This window comes from Cyphomyrmex costatus, unplaced genomic scaffold (genome assembly GCF_001594065.2).
Source record: "Cyphomyrmex costatus isolate MS0001 unplaced genomic scaffold, Ccosl1.0 scaffold502, whole genome shotgun sequence".
NCBI lineage: Eukaryota > Metazoa > Arthropoda > Insecta > Hymenoptera > Formicidae > Cyphomyrmex > Cyphomyrmex costatus.
The window spans coordinates 180,141-199,683 of record NW_017279285.1 but is presented as its reverse complement, the minus strand read 5'-3'; the positions used below and the strand labels follow the sequence as shown (position 1 = coordinate 199,683).

The 19,543-nt window shown below is 34.2% G+C and overlaps 2 protein-coding genes across 2 annotated transcripts; both read right to left on the bottom strand.

Moving 5' to 3' along the window:
- Positions 1 to 19: 19 nt before the first annotated feature.
- Positions 20 to 6,468, bottom strand: LOC108778545 (uncharacterized). Its single transcript, XM_018545757.1, has 5 exons — positions 6,216 to 6,468; positions 2,741 to 6,010; positions 1,334 to 2,169; positions 1,092 to 1,235; positions 20 to 567 (listed from the first exon to the last, which is right to left on the bottom strand). Exons 1-5 carry the CDS (start codon positions 6,466 to 6,468, stop codon positions 340 to 342), a joined length of 4,731 nt encoding a protein of 1,576 aa, XP_018401259.1. The 3' UTR covers positions 20 to 339.
- Positions 6,469 to 7,451: 983 nt separating this feature from the next.
- Rpp30 (ribonuclease P protein subunit Rpp30) lies at positions 7,452 to 9,585 on the bottom strand. The gene is made up of 7 exons (XM_018545810.1): positions 9,081 to 9,585; positions 8,795 to 9,003; positions 8,416 to 8,484; positions 8,115 to 8,315; positions 7,901 to 7,968; positions 7,682 to 7,761; positions 7,452 to 7,602 (listed from the first exon to the last, which is right to left on the bottom strand). Exons 1-7 carry the CDS (start codon positions 9,181 to 9,183, stop codon positions 7,493 to 7,495), a joined length of 840 nt encoding a protein of 279 aa, XP_018401312.1. The 5' UTR covers positions 9,184 to 9,585; the 3' UTR covers positions 7,452 to 7,492.
- Between the last annotated feature and the right edge of the window lie 9,958 nt (positions 9,586 to 19,543).

Below are 19,543 nucleotides of genomic sequence, written 5' to 3'. Positions count from 1 at the left end.
CTGTCCGATGATTGTTCGCATTTAATACAGTTTTTCTTTCTTTACTAAAACATATCGTTACGAAATTGAGATTATTGTCAGCAGACAGAACACACGCGCATTTTCCATAGTTAATAAAATTATTCGGAGACAGAAAAATTCAACGAGTAGTTTATAGCCACCGGACAGCGATTCCGATATTCGAGAATGGAAAAAAGAAAACACCTACATCATTAACCGTACAAAATGATTCGTGACTAGAAGTTCTTATGCACAATGTTCCGTAAAGAACGTTACTTTCGCTAATAGCTTTGTTGCAATAATTTAATTTAGAGTTTTTATTTCGACGAGAAGCAACAGTCAGTAGAGCGAAGAATCCTCCGCGATGATCGATATATTTTTCTTCGTGCTATCGTAGCGTCCGGCGATCAATTTCTGTCCAGATGTCTTAAATCGCAGTTGCATAGATGAATCTTCTCCCGGACTGTTGGTAATACTGTCAAATTCCAAATTGCCGAAATGTTCTTCGACTAAATCCTCCAATTTCTTTGAGAGCACCTCAATCTTTTTCGTTCGTTCATCATCATGCTGCAAAAAGAACGTTCATTTTCTGAGACCCTCTAAAAGCTCTAAATTCTATTCTATAATGTATTCTTTATTTCCTGTTTCTTGCTTTATTACCTCTTTACAACCGTTTTATTGATAGTTATATTTCTTGTTTCTTCCGAAGTTCATTAACTTTTATCTCAAGCGAAACACGAGATAAGAAGCAAACAGATAAGATGTAAAAAATAGCAGAAAACGAGAAACAGGAAACAAAAAGCACATTGTAGATTTGTAGAATAATTTAATTGAAATTTATGCGAATTAAACAAAATCAAGAAAAAAGTTCGCCTTTAGATACTCAATTTCTTTTAAAAAATTTAACTGTTAAATTCAATTTTTAGTTTTGAAAATTAAATGATGCAATTTCACGCATCGGTTTATCGTATCATACGATTTTTATATAATTGAACATTATTATCTCTTATTATGTGATTTTTATATTATATTATTATAAATAAGGAAATAAATGAGACACAAAAAAATTGTCTGTTATATTTACTACAAACCTGATGATGTAATTTCGCGTTGTTAATAATGCGACGGAAATCTTGTACAGCGTGTTCGACTTTATGGTAAATTCGATTCTTCAACTTGTACTCGATAATCTCGAGAAACATCGGGCTCTTAAGGATGTTGCAGTGATCTTCCATCTGAAAATTAAAAAAAAATTTTTTTTTAAATATTATATGTATACATATTTATATGTACATGTATATTGCTTTTTGTCTTCTTTTATTTTTAAACTAACTATTAATGCGGATAAAGACTGGCCGTCGTCCTTGTTGTCATACGAGAGTGTATATTTGATAATCTTCGCCTCGTCCATCTGCCAGATAGTTCGATGAATCGTTTCTAATTTATTGAATATCAAAGGACTGAGGCTCTGTTTTCTTTTGGAACTGCACCACACTGTCCAGCCACGATCACCCGATTTCTTGCCTTCCAAATGTTCCAAGTTCTTCTTCTTCCCATGATTCGTTTTCATGATAGTTGACATATTGTTTACCCTGACAGCATTGACTTTCATGCACGATCCCTCCTCCAGTTGCAGATCGTTGCTATCCGCATTTTTCATTCTTTTCTTGTCGGCTGATTTTCGTGATTTGTATAAAAGTTGATAGGATTGTACGGGGTCTTTCCTCTGACACTTGCGGCCAGGAATTGGTATTACGGTGGTTACCATTGAATTGGTCGCGCACGACTTGAGCGGCTCTTTCTTTTCAAGGTGCAGGTTGTTTGTTTTCATGGATCTTCGTACTGTTTCAGAATACGTGGCTCTTCCAACGTGACTTTCCAATTCTTTTGTCGACGTTTTGTCGTTCTTCGCGAAAGAAGTAGAAACATGCTCACAAGAGAAGATCGCTGGATATTCGCTATCGACGATTGTCGCACGAGTCTTTATCTCTGCTTGAGCGGTTAACGACGATGCGAGCTGATACGGTTTTACGTCAATTTCCGAGCTATTCGAAGACTCTGAACTTTGTCGATCTACGTCGTCCTTCTGTCGCTTCTGCTTGCCGATGATGCTCGCGTTATTGAGAGTCCTGATCAGCCAGGAATCCGTTTTCACGTTGGTCTTGATACCGAGAGCTGTTGAACATGCTTTTTAGAAAAGGATTGTTTTGCTTATTATTAGGTACCACCTGCAAAAAGATCGCGAGACATTTTTAAGTAGTTTCGATAATCCGAGTAACGGAATACACGTGAAATCCGTGAGGAAGTTTATTATTTTAATATAACATGCTCTTACTTTTTATTCTAATAAAATAGTGTTAATTAGTTCTTTCATTGGCGAAAACTTTTCTCAAAATTTTTATACGAATTGGAACTTTTTTTTAAAGAAGTCTACAGGTTTTCTTTAAATTTTTCATATATGTGAAATCTAAAATATATATAGAACATTGTTTTTTATCAAAATATGAAGAATTCTAGATAAGATGTGTAGATTTTGTCAGCACTTCTATAAAAAGTTCCAATTTATATAAAAAAAAAGCTAGGAAATGTTCTAAAAATTTATAAAAACATTCCAAAATTTGGAAATTTAAATAATTTGAAAAATGAAAAATTCTGAGAAAAAATTTCACTAGAATTATCTAAAAAACATATTAATAAAAAATCTTGTATATATACATATATGATATTTTATAAAGTCCTTTACCATTCTCATCCTCGCGCGATTGAGACACCGATATTACACTCATGCTAGGCGATAGTCTGCACGTGGATTCTGAATCATCCTCTGATGCTTCATAGGACGACGCACAGTCAGCGGTATCATGCATCAATGATTTCGGATCGCTCTTCTGGGATACGATTGTTAATGTTTCAGCAGGATCTTCGTTCTTATCTTCCTTCTCGCTGTTACTATCGACGTTGCAATCGACGTTTTTAGACATATTACCACAGTCCTTTACGTTAAGGGCTTCAAGAAGTATCTCAGCCGAGGCACACGCCGCTTTCCAGGTGACATCCTGACGAGTGTCCTGCGACAGAGATTCTGTGCGTTTTAAGATCCTAGGTGAACTCTCAAGCTTGAAGAGAGGCACGGGTAATTGCGAAGCTGGCGGGAACGAAGTCTTGATCAGCGTGGTATTGCCGATGTTGGTGGACAAGGTTGTCACGTTCGCATGAGATAGAGGCGTCGATGATGCTGGTATCGGTACACTCTTTCCATTATTACCGCATACGTTGTGATGACTGCTCGCGTGTACGTTGCGAGATGCGCTGTTGCTCGATCGACGATTGGGTTTTCTCTGATGTCTCTTCTTCGGTACGTTGTAGCTGCCCGGTTTCATGTACACACGCACGTCTTCAGAACTGTCGTACTCTTCGGGCGCTTGTTGCACGTGGAAACGATTGTCGATGAAGTTGCTAGCGGCCCAAGGTGTGCTCTGGATATTCGGCAGATTTTGCAACGCCTGGAACTGCCGGTTCGCGTCAAACTGCGGTTGCTTGGCTATAATCATCGAGTACTTGGGCATCTCTTGAACGAATAATCGCGGCGCCGAGCTCGTCCTTGGCTCCTCGAAGGTCGAGGCGGTCGCTGGAGGCTGTGCGTTTCGCATGCTGGCGAACCAGGCCGACAAGTTGGCTGCCATTTCCTCGGACTCCTTATCGAATGTCCGTGGCTCGATCTGACTGAGCAGGGTCACCTTATTTCTAGGCACGGCTGGGAGTTCTAGTTGCTCAGTTTGCGATTTCACATAAACTGGATTGACATTCGCGGTTTTAACTCCATAAATCTGCTCGGTGTTACTGTTGCTTTTCGAATTGATATCGGTACTAGGATAAGGCCCCAAAGAGGGATAACTGACTCTATACGTTGGAATTCCCGTGTTGGGAGTAGAATACGAAGAATCTGAATGGCCAGATAAAGGAAACGTGAAGGATAAACAATTCCGCGCATACAGTCCGCTGTAGCTTATAGGAGTATTTGACGCTGGATGTTGTAGTCGGATGGATTCGGTATTATCGAGCAATGTCGTAAGCTTATCTTCCGGCGTGTAATCCTGTCGTTTATCCTTCGTTGCGTCCGCGCTGCTTTCCATTACTTTGTTTTTCAGCTGGCAGAATTCGGCGTTCAGCGATTTCCGAGTGAAGTCAAATTTCTTGGAAGATGATGCATTTTTGGTGCGAAGTTTATGACTTCCGAGACTGTCGGAGGGACACACCGAGACGTTCGGCATGGATTTTGTGCTGTTAATCATGGACGATAAATTCTCCGTAATCGTCCACTTGCTCCGTAATTTACTTTCTTTAAGATTCATCGATTGTTGTTCCTGCTGACAGTTGGAGTTATATTGAATATTACGCAGACTGCTGGTTGGTAACGATGCCGATATCGCGCTGCACGGTTTTTCTAACGAAGAAGATTTTTCAAGACGTTGTTGAGAAAGAGAATTCGAAGGCAACGGAACGAAAAGATTGTAGGTCGTATAAAGCGACACGTCGCCTGGAAATGACGATGTCACATTGCGTTTCTGGTCCATCATCTCTTTGTTTTCTCCAAACTTCTGGAAGGTTCGCACTATTTGCTTCAGTAATTCGCACGTGCTCTCTTCCCACGTTTGAAAGCACGCAATCAACTCAGGATCCAATCTGTCCAATAAATTGGGAAAATGCTGTTTGTTCAGATAGTTATCAAGGCTCAGCCATCCATTGCTAATGCGTAGAAGAGCGTTTATGAGATCGTCGGCAAAAACTCGATCCCCCGCAAAGACCGGGATGCATGTCGAGGATTTTGTGATTGCCGTTCTGGTGGCAGATGACAGACAAGTTAACCAGGTCCGTTTGAAATCCGTTTGCGAATCTTCCGACTCGAGAACACTTTCAGCCAGTGTGCATCCCCAGTAAGCCGTTTTTCGAATCAGCTCTGGATACTGCGATCTGTCCACGCTCGGATCGTCCGTTTGAACGCCTATTGACATTTTGTTTTCGTACTCGGAGCAGAAATCTATAAACCAGTTTGTCTTGTTAGACATATTGTCGCCTGCACCATTGAACAACGTAGAATCAATCTTGTTGCCAGGCCTCGTTTCCTCCTTGCCTAAATCGTTCGAAGACGTCGTGTTACACAGAGCGGAGACCATTTTCTCGGCTTCAATAGTAAAGTCAAAGCTATTCGAAGACTCGTCAGAGTAATGTTCCTCATCTGTCTTCGCGACGACAGAGAGAGATTTCTGCAAAGCACACTCGGTGGACTCGAGGCTCCTGTTATTTCCCGTGACAGTTTGCGCGTCATTCTTAGAAAACGTCTCAGTCTGGGAAGGCCAGCCATTCTCGTTCTGACCGGTTGGAACGACTTGAGACTCGCAGGCGCTCGATGTGTCCGCGTTATGCTTAAACGGTGTGAAATCTAATGTGGACGAAGGCTTGTCTCCTCTTGGTGGTGCAAGCATTAAACCAACAGGCGGATTCGAGAAGAGTGGAGATGACTGCACCGTTACTGGAAATTGATTATTGTTGAAGCTACCACCTAGGCTGGTGTAAGGATTGAGGCTGGCAAGCGGGAAAGTCGACGAGTTGGCGTTGACAGTTTGCAGACTACAAGTATTTGTGGCCGAGATATTATAATAGGAATTCTGCATCGGGTGCTGTTGCTGTTGCTGAATGTTCTGTCGATCTTGGACGAGACAGAGGGTCTGCATATCGGGCGGCTTAAAATTGAAGGGCTGCGGTAACAGATGCGTCACTCCAGAATTGTTACTGTAATGCTCGTTGTGCAATGGTCCAGCATGGGTAAACGTGGATGATGCTACTAGAAAGGATGTGGTCGACGGAGGGATTGATGCAACGCTGGTGGGCGGCTGGTCGAAAAGTACTACAGGTTTTGGATTGTACGAGAGTTGCTGTTGCTGTGGCTGCTGTTGACAGTACTGTTGACCGAGAGACGGTTTGTTCTTGGCGTGCCATCGGTTGCTTTTACCTGTATTCGCACGGAATATTTTAATTATTACTTTCGCGATTTACATAACGGTGTTAAAGTATGCAATGTTTTTATTATTTTTCACACCGTTTTATATTTTATTGAAAGACTATTTTATTAAACAGAGTCGCGAAGAATGGAGAAAGGAAAAAGGAACTGATTTATTCGAACAAGATTAATTCGAACTACAGTCTATTTTTCAGACCTTGAAGTTGTAAATGGGTGGAATTCGGTGAAATAATGTGAGACTGAACGGTTGGATAAACGCATGAAGGATGGAGTGCTGTTCCGCATGGTTGAAGAGTCACCATTGGACTACTGACGGGAGCATATAGAATTTGCTGTTGCTGCTGCTGTTGATGATGATAAGTAGACGACGTTGTCGATGGGCTTGGGATCGAGGATGACTTGAGGTGATGTACGGACGATCGATTTGAACGCGCGGCCGTCGAGCGCATGATCCGCTTGGTCCTTAAACCAAAATTGAATCCTCCACCGTCTCTGAGCCAACGTTAGCAGCTTCTATTAGACGACAGAATCTGTCATGTTATCGGTATCGCAATGTAATTACCCCGGGATATTTATTGAATTATTCAAACTTAGAAGCAATTGGTTACGTTCTTCGCATTCACACGTCAAATTACATCACTTCATTATATTAACTTCGCATTGATAATTGTATTATACTTAACTTTATGAAAAAATAATTATTTACTTGAATAAGACCATAACGCAGTTATGATAATATATATTGCCACCAAAATGCATCACATTAAATGTAATAAAGTTAAGATAATGATAATTAAAAAATCCTTACATATATATTTTTTGAACTCATAGTGATAGTCGTTTATCTAATCGAGATGAACATAGCCGCTGTACCAGCTGTTGATTGAAGCTCATTTAACTTCTTACAGAGAATTTTACAAATTTATAAAAAAATTATTTTTATTCCACAATGTTTTAAATAAGCAAATAGTTAATTATAAATAATACTCTATCTAATACTATTTTAGTAATATCGATTCTCGATAACAGTAGTATACTAGAAGATATATTAGATAATTATTATAAATAATCGAAACATTTTAAATAAAAATTTTTTGTTATTTAAAAAAGATGAACTGTAATATGAATCAAGAATAAATGTTATAATTTAATATTGTTAATATTGTAACGTTTTATCATTACGTAAATAGTAGGATAAGCATGCAATGTCTTACTAGAAAGGTACAAAACAGACTAACAGATGGCTCTTCCAGGTAAAATTTTGTGCAATTCTAAAAAGCGATCGAAAATTCTGAAAAAAACAATCGCGATATGCATAAATACTACCGTATTGTATGTACATACAAGAATCACGAAATAAAAATTAGAAAATGTATACAATTTATATAAATACGATTTATTAAAAAAATATATATATAAATAGCATGTTAAATGTTTAATAGAATTTCTTATAAAATAGAATATAAAAAACTTTTAATTTAGAGATTTTTTACTTTGCTTCTTTGGTATTTCTTCGTCGTCACTTACATCCGAATTTTTTGCAATTTCTATCGCAAACACTGACTTGCCAAATAGTCGCTTTTCTGAAATACATAAAATAATAAATGTTTTTGATTCAGTTTCGTGTAGACTTGATAAATGACTTTACATACAATGACTTACTTGCTTTTAAAAGAAGAAGTTGACATTCGTTTAATATAACTGATTTTATTTTATCTCGTCTCAAACCCAACACAAATCCACTATGCGTCATAATAAAAATTGAATAATTATGGATAATATAATATACGCAATGCTTTTATGCATAATTTCGTCAAAGAATTTTTTATATAAAGTTCACTATATTATACTTATATTATATTATATTATATCAAAGGATACAGATTTACAATATCGTAAGGATTCCTGATTAAATTCCTATTGTTTGCACCACTAGATATGATTATATTCTACACATAAAAATAGACTGACTTAATGTATTGATAAAAAGCATATTTAAACTGTATTATTTACAACAGCAATGAAATATAAAAATTGACTTAAATAAGAATTTACTATCTATATGTATCTAATACATATTTTAATATATACATACCATGCTTACACGGCACATTTGTAATTTATAAGAACGATGAAGAGCCGCTACACGTGTTTCTGGTCTTAAAAGATCTACGTACTGTATTTCAAAATAGAGATCTCTTGCTACAGCCTGCCGATATATTTTTTGATTTATTTTTATGCCAGAAATTTCTGGTTTTATCGTAATGAGATCTGCTTTTAAGGTTTGACAAGCAAACTAGAAGAAAAATAAAGACGAGATAAGTGTATTACAGAAATTAAAAATATTGAACATTATAATTACAATTTACAAAAGTTCAATATAAAGTTCAACCAACCTCCAACATATCTTGCTTAGTTGGGGAAAGAGCATATATATCATATTTTTTCAAATTTGGACATTGTTCCTATGATAACAAAATTATATTTAATACAATACACTTTATTATTATACTCCAGTAGAGAGATAAACCTTCTATTTTGAAAATCATGTAATATAGTTTCTTATGAGAAATGTAAAATTAATGGATTTTAAGATTTCAGGATAATACATTTTATTTTCCTTTTTCAGAATAAAGTTTTTAAAATAGCTTATACAAGGAACTGTAGTCATCTATCTACTTAACTTATAATGTATTAATATTTTATTTAAACTGTCAAAATTTGAATTACTCTTTCAAAATAAATGTGGTTTCACAATATAAATTTAAAGTATACCAATGTGTGCACTTTCACTGAATTTGAACAAATAAATGTTAGCCTATTAAGTATATTCAGTTTTCCTTTCCATTTTTCATTCAGTTTTGAAACATCAATTGGGTCAGGTACCACATTTGTTACTTGTTTAGTCTCATCCTTCTTTTTCTTATTATTATCCATGGCACTCTCATTTACAATTTGATTTAATGCCACTGTTCTATAACCCACTAAAGCCAAATAAATTCATAAGGTAACGAAAACACATTTAATTCCTTTCTATCATTTACTTTCACACTTAACTTACTTTCATATAACCTCAATAAGATATCGTTCAAATTATCCATCCCTCCATCTGGTATATTTACACACAAGTCGAAAAAGCCTTCATTTAATTTAAAGGATTCCATATTTTCATAAAATCTATCAATCTCTCTGCTACAAGTAATGGCTAAACAAGCGTGATGAGCAGAAGAAAATCGAGTATCGTAATAATAAGTAGATTTCAATGTTACAAAGAATTTTTATAGTACAATGCAAGAAATTCAATGAATATATTTTTATAGAAGCATTCAAAGAACACTACATGTGTTACACGTGTTGCAAACTTCTCCTTATTGTGTGTTGTATCTTACGTCTTTCTGCAATCGATATTCGCCAATCACTCCGACAAGTAAAATCTCAACTAGTCAGCTGTTCGCATTCGCAGCTGTGTGGATTTCCGCCATATTGCTGAATCATCAGGCACATGCGTGCGTTGATCAATGCTGACCAAACGCGCGCGATTTAGATTTTATTGTAGTTCAAAAATAGAAAACATTCGAAGAACGGAAATTTCCTTAAAAAGTCTAACTACAAAATAAATTTATGTGCAAAAATGGAATACGAGAAAGATTATAGAGAAACGACGGTGAAGTTATTAAGATGTCATACATATATAGTATATATATATATATATATATATATATATATATAACGCAGCAGGAATTAACGCAACATCACGCAAATAATTGATTTAACAAAACTACCTTTTATTCCCGATATTCTGAATGATTATTAATCGGAAGTGTATTGTTAGTTACAGCATATTTTGGGAAAAAATAAGTCTTTGTTTCGTTTATATGCGAATTGTCGAAATATGAATCCTTCATTATCATATCTTTGATGGAAGGTCGGATGCGTCATTTTCAATAAAGAATAATTTATATAAAGAATATATGTATAATTTTGCATATAATATAAAGAATAATAAATTTCCATGTATACTTGAATTTATTTTGAGAACTACATAAAGACCGAGTTCAAATTCCAATTTGATATACAATCCATTTTAATACAAAAGAAGTTATTTATTATCATTAACGTTAGATAATTTGACGATTAAACTTGAAGAATTAGAATAAAATTTATTCTCTAAATTATGCAAAAGTAAGATGTTATTGATTTTTTAAATTTCAATTCTAATTTAAAAAGAAAGAAGAAATTTCATTATAACCGAACTTTAAAATTGAAAATATTATTTCGTTCAGATTGTACTATGTTTAATATTGTCATATATATATTACCCTATTTATAGGCGCACAAGGGATATTCGTTACGTGCGTCCAAACAAGCAGATATTTTACAAACGCGGATACGGTTACGAAGATCTATATGTTATCAGAGTGGTCGAATAACGATGGAATCCCCGGTGTAACCGGGAAAGGTGATTCGATCTTTTATCGAGTTCCGTGGACACGATTCATGTGCGAATGGAAACAACTGGGCTATTACGCCGACCCTGAGGCTGACTGTCAAGTATATCACATCTGCCAACGCGGCGGCCATAAAGACTCATTCCTTTGTCCGAACGGTACGTTATTTAATCAGGAGAGAGACTGGTCTGCACGTGGTGGTACACCGTGGATTGCTCCCGCGCGCAAAGTTTCTACTCCATTAACGAGGCGATTGCAAAAGCAATGAAGGAAGCTGATAGGTGAGCACGTATTACGTAACGAATTGTTCAAAATACATACCGTATACCGTGCGTTTATATTCGCATATGATTACATAATCAGCATCTCCTTATCTCCCATGATTTAAGCACAAAAATGTTACAGCAATATTTTAACATTCCCGCTGAATTATCTCACAATAAAATGGAGCAATAAATAAGTCATGCGTCCCGTTAATTATAAAATAGACACGCTTATACTTTCATTTGCACAGGAAAGCAATCAGACTCCTCTGCTTTCAGTTTTCACCGTTGCGATTAAGTGGCGTCTAAAAATCCGATGGATGTAACATCAGTACGATAATACCGTGTTGATGTAAAATTTTTTTACACTTACGCAAATACATTAATTTTACTTTCTCCGTGTTTAAGTATAAAATTTATTTAAACATTCACAGAATTTTTATGTATATATGAAAGTATTACGTATTTTGTATTTAAAATTGAAAGGTTGAAAACTTCATATATTTTGTAATGTAGATAATAATAAGATTAATTATCAATTTTTAAATACAAAATACTTTCGATCTTTTGCTATTAGTACTGAAATACAAAATACAAAATACAGAATACTCCCATGAAATATAAAATACAAAACATTTTTATGTGCTCCGCTGAAAAACTAAATACAGGACACAATTGTTTTACAAATACCGTTTTTCAAATAAAAGTATTTCAAATATATGCTCATCCTTGCGTCATCTGTACGTCGATCGATCAATTTTGACGCTACATTTAATTACATTAACTTTGATAATTCTAATCTCTATGGCTATGTTACTTATATATTATAATGACTTATCATTTTATTTTTAAACACCTAATTTTATAATGCATAATTATCATTTGATTATATGTACTTTACTCCATTTGACAATTTACTGGATTTTTTATTAAAGTAATTTTATAGTTAACTCGACGTATATAATTACTATTTAATGATTACACTAAAAAGGACTCAAAATTAATAATTAAGACATTTACATTTTCTTAATTTATATCTTTAGACAATAAATTTTATGTACATACACATCCATTCAGTGTTGACTTGTATTAGCATTTTTACTATATTTGATTTATATCTAATCTTTGTTGTATCTATTATATATTTTTATAACTTTGTATATTAGATTTATTCATAGATATATTCAACATAATTACTCATCTTTATTCATAATTCTATAAATTTACTAATAGTTATTCATTTTTTTACAAAGACGCATCGGAATAGCTGCTGAAAAGAACCAGTCCTTATCAGCGTGAATCTAAGATCCTGGAATAAGAATTGTCAGAGTGAACGACGAGGGTTGAACAAAGACAGCACTTTAATTCATCGTAATTATAAACTGTTGGGCAGAACAGGTTTATCCTAATTCAATTTACACGCACCAGTAATCAAGATTTGGGTTTCCCTAAGCAATTTTCTTATAAAGTACCCATAACATCTACGCGTCCTAAGTTTAAATCCTTGCCGAATCTTCGTTACAGTAATTCCTATTTGCCGGAACCAAGTTACAAAATCAGGACCGAATTTGGCAAACAAGCGATTTCACAACACCAATCAACATTTTACCTGTCCGGGTGATTTGTAACTGATCGAACAATGTTCCCACACACATGATATTCATATTATTAACATTTTATATAAGCATTTATTAATAAATTACCTTATTAAAGTAAGTAATATATGATTTTTTTTTCAATTCTTTGCTATTTTTAGAAAACTTTTATCGTTTATTTTATTCACACATCAGATATGATTGACCAAAATATTTTGTTGAAAAAACATCTTTCATTAATTATTTTTTAAGTTCGACAATAAATATAATTATCTTGGAAATTACATTTTAATGCTTAAAGAAATTATTGTAAAGTCTGAGAAAAACACGAATAGTTTAAATAATGCACAAAACTTTAGCAGTATATTAAAGATTCTAGTTTCCCTAGCATTCTGTTGCCCCAGTTAACAGACTTACAATTAGAATCGTGCCTCACTAAATTATGATCTTTATACTTGTTTCATGTAATAAATCGTATACACAAAACATAATTACTACACAACATACTTTATTACAAGGGACAATATTCTTAGGACGTAGAAACATCTTCTAGATATCTCTTGGAGATCTATGCTCTATGGAATATATTTAAAAATAATTGTGACTGATTGATGGAACACGAAAAAATAATAAATTATCTAAAATAAGTAATTATTTTAATAGGATGAACTATTTTTGGTCTAAAAATAGATTACTTTGAAAGGAAGAGTTGTCACTCTTTTAATCTACCAATTATTGAATGTTACAATTATAAAATACATACATAAATAGCAAAATATAAAAAAGTAAAGTTAAAACTTGTGACAGTAAACAGTTCTTTGATTTCGTAAAAACTGACGGGCTAAAAAAATTAATACCGAGTTCTAAAGAGGCTGCCCATCTTATATTTCTCCTTGTTCCTAAATGGATTTCTTCAACACAACCAACCTAATCTCCTTATACTTTTGCAGTCGAGCCACATTTAAGATAACTTCGGCTTATAATATCACGATTTATGGTTGAAGGAAGGGCTCTCGTCATCGATAAACGTGCGATGAATAAGCGATGGCGCAAATGCAGACACGGCTAGATGCTTCTCTACGTTGTCTTGGATATTTCCCGGATTCTGAGAAAAAGGGGCAAACGCTGAGAGATCCGCAAGGGAGACGTTTAGATCTTCTGGATCTATGTATATCTGTCCACCGCATCGCGTCAGTCGAGCATAGTCGAGCACCGATTCCGCCGTCACGATCGTTCGCACGAAGGTCAGTCGTGATTAGCGAGGATGGGTGCGCGTCTCACTGCTTTAATATTCTCACGGATCGCGATCTCTGAATGCTCCTATTCATAGCTTTTGAACAGATGTAGACGTACATAGGTACGAACGTGCGTTAATTATGACACATCGATTGCACGAAGTACTTGTACTGATATACTCATGCACGAATCGATTCTCGCGTCAATATGCAACCCGTGCTGAAGAACATCAATCAAAAAGATGGATCTTAATGACCTTGATTAAATTTCTCGTTTTTTTTACGTACGAGAAATTGCGCACTAAGTCCTTGTTACCTGATCAAAAAGTATAGTTTGAAAAATCTCTCATTAGAGAACAGCGAAATACGCAAAGGAAATTTATGCGTATAAGAGAACTTACAATGGCGGCCAACTTTTTTAACGTACGTATAGCCGCTAAAGAGGGTTCTTATTTGCGCAAACTGTGTGAAGCAATATCAGCTTCTAAAGTTGTGAAATATAAAATAAGCTAACAATAGCTAGGGGCTTCATTGAAATGTTCTTGATTATTACTATACAAATGCTGTTCTTTATTTATGGCTTTTGTCGTAATAGTTAATCAGTGTGTAGCAAAGCTTACATTTAGAAAATTTTTACATTGATTAATGATATATTTATTTGTAAGAAAAAAACGATGACAAGAAGAAATTTATTGTTTAAAATAATAACGTCGTAAATAAATATGTACAATATGAGTAGAACAAGTGATGTATCTTTAACAAGCATGATCTACTTTAAAGAAAGTAAAACTTTAAAAAAAAATTCAATTCTTATACTTTTTAAGACTTTAAAGGTAGACGTTTATTTTTTAAACATTTTTTAAGAATTTATCTTACGTATGGTGGAAACTTTTCCTATAATAAGTTTACCAATTATCGCATATACTTCAATTATCTCAATCCTCTTCCGTGTAATTATTACGAAATTCAATCAACAGCTAATTATTGCCTCACATAATATTCCGGCAGGTATCATTGTGATGATAAAGAAATATTACAAAAAGAATAGCAAGAGAGATGACAAGGACGACTTGTCTTTCCTTTCCGAATGATTTGTTCACTGATGTAATGCAATTGTTGTAAAGAGAGACTATGAAGATTGCTAATAATTTATACTTTCTCGGTTTGTTTGCCCTGATTTTCATGAAGTTTAATGTATTCGCAACATGGATATATTGTATATTCAAATATACTTGCTATATTGCAATCTTTTCTCACGGCTATGTCGTAATAATAATTGTTTTAAGCATTAATGTGATCGATTTGTTGCAATGCATTACTTCGAGATTATGTAATGTAGGTCATTACCCTAATTTTTTTATCAATAAAAATTATTTATTGTTAGGACAAAATGACTTAACCGTTTCTTCTCACTTAAGAGATCGTGAGACAATTGTTATATATAATACAATAAGAGGATTCCGAGCATGTTTTACGAGGGAATCAAGTGCGGTACGAGAAGCGCGATTGAAGTCTCGCGCTCGTGAGAACAAATTTGATGTAATTATCGCGGAAGCATTGCGCCGTCTTGGAACAACGTTGGAAATTGTACTAATCGTACATATATATATATAGATTATACATACATTCTTTTTTTTTTACTGCATTTATAATATCATTTCAAAACAGATTAAACGACAAATTGGGAAATCATATCATACCTAGACGTATTTTTAACTATTCATTTCGTTAATAAATGATACAGAAAATGAATATTAAATTCTAGGAGAGACTATCAATGTTTCTTACTCACTAAAAAGCAAAATGAAAAATAAAATATTAAATATTTTATCAGTGTAGAAAACATAATTATATTTAAAAACTAAAAAATTTCAGAATCCTATCTTTTACGCGCAAAAAGCTTTTTACACACACTTAGATTAATTATAAAATTAATCTGAAAAGATAAAAATGATCAATATAATGACTGCTCGGTACTTCTATAATATTAAATAACGTCGCTATCAAGGATTTCTCCTTATATTTAAATAAAATTTTTAAGAATCTTTTTCTGTTTTTAATTCTTCAGATATACGCTTTGAAATATTGCAGATTGTAAACATATTATTATCATATACGTGTTATTCATGGAAATAATTAGAAAAAATGTTATGATTAATTTTCATATATTCATATACATTTATTTCAATGTGAGAACTTATTCGTCATAGCAGCGAGTGACGAATGCATTGGATACTGCTATTATAATCGTAATCAGTTTTTTTCTACCATACGTTATTTCCATTTTTTTTTTGTTTATTCTAATTGCCGCAGATTCTATAATAATTTCTTAAAATATTCATAAAATAGATGAATTCTAATACAGCCAATCGTTAGACTTCATTAACGATTAGTTCTAGAGGAATAGATGATTTTGCAATGCGTAAACGATTATCGCAATCGTATTAAATCGCTGATGGATTTCAGCAGAAATGCTAATACGATTATATAGTCACGTATAAGAGCCTTTCTATGTTGGGATCATTGATAGATATCGCAAGCTTTACCCACCAATCGTCTTATGAAAATAAAGTGAAGAGAAGTATTCTTCTCTCCACAGTTTTTTTTTTTTTTAAGGTACAAAGTTTATTTCGTCTAAAGTTTCCCGAAATTATATTTATATAATTGCCGCTTTTGCTTGGTAGATTTTTATTATTTAGAATTTCGTAGTGCGACTACGGAGTATATAGATATAAATTAATTTATAAATTTCCAATGTGCTAAAAATCTCTAGAGCTACAAATGTGCGATGTTCAATGGAACTAAACTGGTTTTTGCATGGAATACAGGCAGAAGATGAGGTGGAAGAAACGAGCTGGGAAATACTCGCCTTAGGGGTCCGCATCTAGTAGTATCCTCAAGGTTTTGCAAACTGAAATCTCATCCGTCCGTCCGTACAATAACTCAGCAAATAGTTGAATCGATGCCACGCATCCTCGCCCCGGGACTCGTCGCGGCCGACTCTGACTGTTGCGGATTTTGTGGACGTATACAATATGGACAGCACCATGCGAGGGAATTAAACAGAAATTGTAGATTCAGGAATTTCGCAGTATCACGATATGTGTGCGAAGCGAGAAGTCGATATCAGCGTCCGCTTTTGTCCCATTCGGCGTGAATTATGCGTCAACTGCCTTTATACCACCCACGCGATGCAGTAACTCGCACTTTGCGGTGAAAGCACCGCAGAGGAGAACGTGCGAAGACACGTCGTGTCACTACGTACGTCCGATGATGATTACACGATGACGCAGACCGATTATGAATCCGAAACGAGGCGAGCGAAGAACGAATGGAATAGCTCGTCCTTTGACAGCAACGGAGCGCAACGTAGTAGATTCTCATACAAAATTTACTGTGAGTAAATCACAAAGATTCGTCAAAGAGATAACATCAATCAAACTCGTTAAGCTAGAAAATATATTTCAAATTGCCGTGAGGCAACTTATTGAATGAAATATCGAATAAAAAAAAAACTGTTCATCCAAAAAATTCATTGAAAAAAAATATCATTAACATTTTTTGTCGATAAAATTGACTCTCGAACGGCATATGAGTCATTCGTGTCTATGCTAATTCTAATTCTTATTTCTCAAATACCTGTACGTTTGACCCTATATCCCTCCCCCTCTGTAAAAAATCTTTGTAGCGGGGGAAATATATGGAAGCAACGGCGATACGAGACCTCTGTGTGCTGTCGAGCAGTGCAGTCGCAAAGTTGAAAATACCAAAATACGATATTTTCAGATGCTCAAATAATTGTACATTTTCTGCATCCGGCTGCTGCAATGTTTTTTTTTGTAAAGTATCATATCTATACACAAAAAAATCCTGCAATGGTTTTTTTTTTTGTGTACATACAATGGCGTGCAAAAGTTTCCGATCAATAACATTTTGTATTTTAATTTATAAAAACAAAAACCTGATAAAATTTTAATTATTATCGAGTGTCAGTACAAGATGTGGGTAACGAAATCTTGTACTAACATCTATTACAATAATAATTATATTAGGCTCTTTTTTATAAATTAAGGTACAAAATATTACTGGCCGAAAACTTTTGCACGTCATTGTATATAGCATAAAAAGTTACAATTTTATATCAAAACTAAATAATTTTCTTTTTCTGGTGCAGAAAATAACTTTCATAATTTTCCTAAACTTTTTTTCTAAAGTGCTGAAAATGTTATATAAATTTTAAGACATTTAAAATTTATGTATTTAGATTGTCTTTCTATATCTATCATATGGACATCATGCACAAGGTACTCTAAACGGCTCTTGCCATTAAATTCGCTCATCCTCTGTCAAAGTACAACAACATTAATATGATCTACTTTACTGCCCTTCTAATCATTGATGACCTCGATATCTCGACTGGAAACCAAAGGAAGAGGCTTTTTTGTAAAAGCAGATTCTATATGTATGCAACGAAGGGTATTATTCCGTACAGCTTTCCGATATCATGCATTATTTATTAAGAATCACTTCTCTTCGATCTCACAATCAGGTAAAGGTTCAAAGCTAGAAACAACCGTACCATAACTTTACAAATTCAATTGCTCTACAATTACTTATGAAAAACGATGAAATATTGTTTTAAGAATATAAACTATTTTAAGAAATACAAATCTATGCATTTTATATTATAATAAAAAATTATCTATATACGTATGTATATATAAAAATAATAAGTTACTAAAATTTATAAAATTTTTTATACATGTATCTCATATTTAATAATAAATAAATATTTGAATTTAGAATATTTAGAAAAATATGTATTTCTACATATATATTATATATATATGTCTATAATATATAATATAAAATAAAATAAATTTTATTTAATTGCATTAATTGATTTATTGCATTAATTAATTAATAACAGTTTTTTTTAATAATTTTGCCACAAATTAATGTAGAAATATTTATTACAAATAAAAAGAAGAAACGTTTCTTTTTATTATTAATTTCTCTTGCTTGTTCTGTTCACTTAATTGCTAATCTAGCGTGATATAAATTCAGCTTGTACTTTAACAAGCAAGGGGTAATTGCGGCGGCAGCGTACATCTATTTTATTTAAATACAAGTAGATCGAGATGCGGAGACATCCTTACGATCTTTCTTCTCTAAAGCGATCTTTGCCGTCGACTAGAGCAACGCGAAATACACAGCACTTCGGTAGACGTTACTCTACTTGCAGTATTTCACTTTCACTAACCCCGGCCTCCCACGAGCTGCTCATCTCCGCGAGATCCCCCATCAGGATCCCCCTCTGAAGGAGGCCTCCTTCGATCCCGCAGCGGGTCACTTACGTCGTGAGGTCGTTCCACGGATGGCGCACCGCTTATGGATAGTAATGGGCCCGCGCTAGATTCGTTGCCGCTATTTTGGGCCCAACCTGTCGATATTTACTTTAGGCAATCACCCGGGGTCGAAGAGGTCCAGGTGCCTCTCCTCTTCATCCGACTCTTACTTTTAAAGGTGCTTCCTTTATTTATGGACCTTCCATATATAGGAGGTTATATAAAATCCATATTATGTTCAATATTTATATAATATTATAAATTAAAATATATGTAGAAAAAATATTTATAGTTGTTCACAAAAATAATAGATTTATAATTATTTATTAATATGAAATACCGTATACCTTATAGATTTATATAATATTATTCTCTTAAAATAATTTTTATTAACGTAAAATGATCTGAACAAACTATATTATAGTTGCAACATACGTTATATGTATTTCTTCAGATTTGACGAATAAGAAATCGTTACGGAAGCAATATCCTCGTTTCTCTTAAGATTTTTAGAAATACAGACGCCCCGCACGAAAAGATCCATCCCATCGCTATTCGCGGTTTCGCGAGCTTCCCCACCTTGCATCCCGAAGAACAGAGGAAAAAAGGGGGCTCGATCTGGAGGAGGTCGAAGG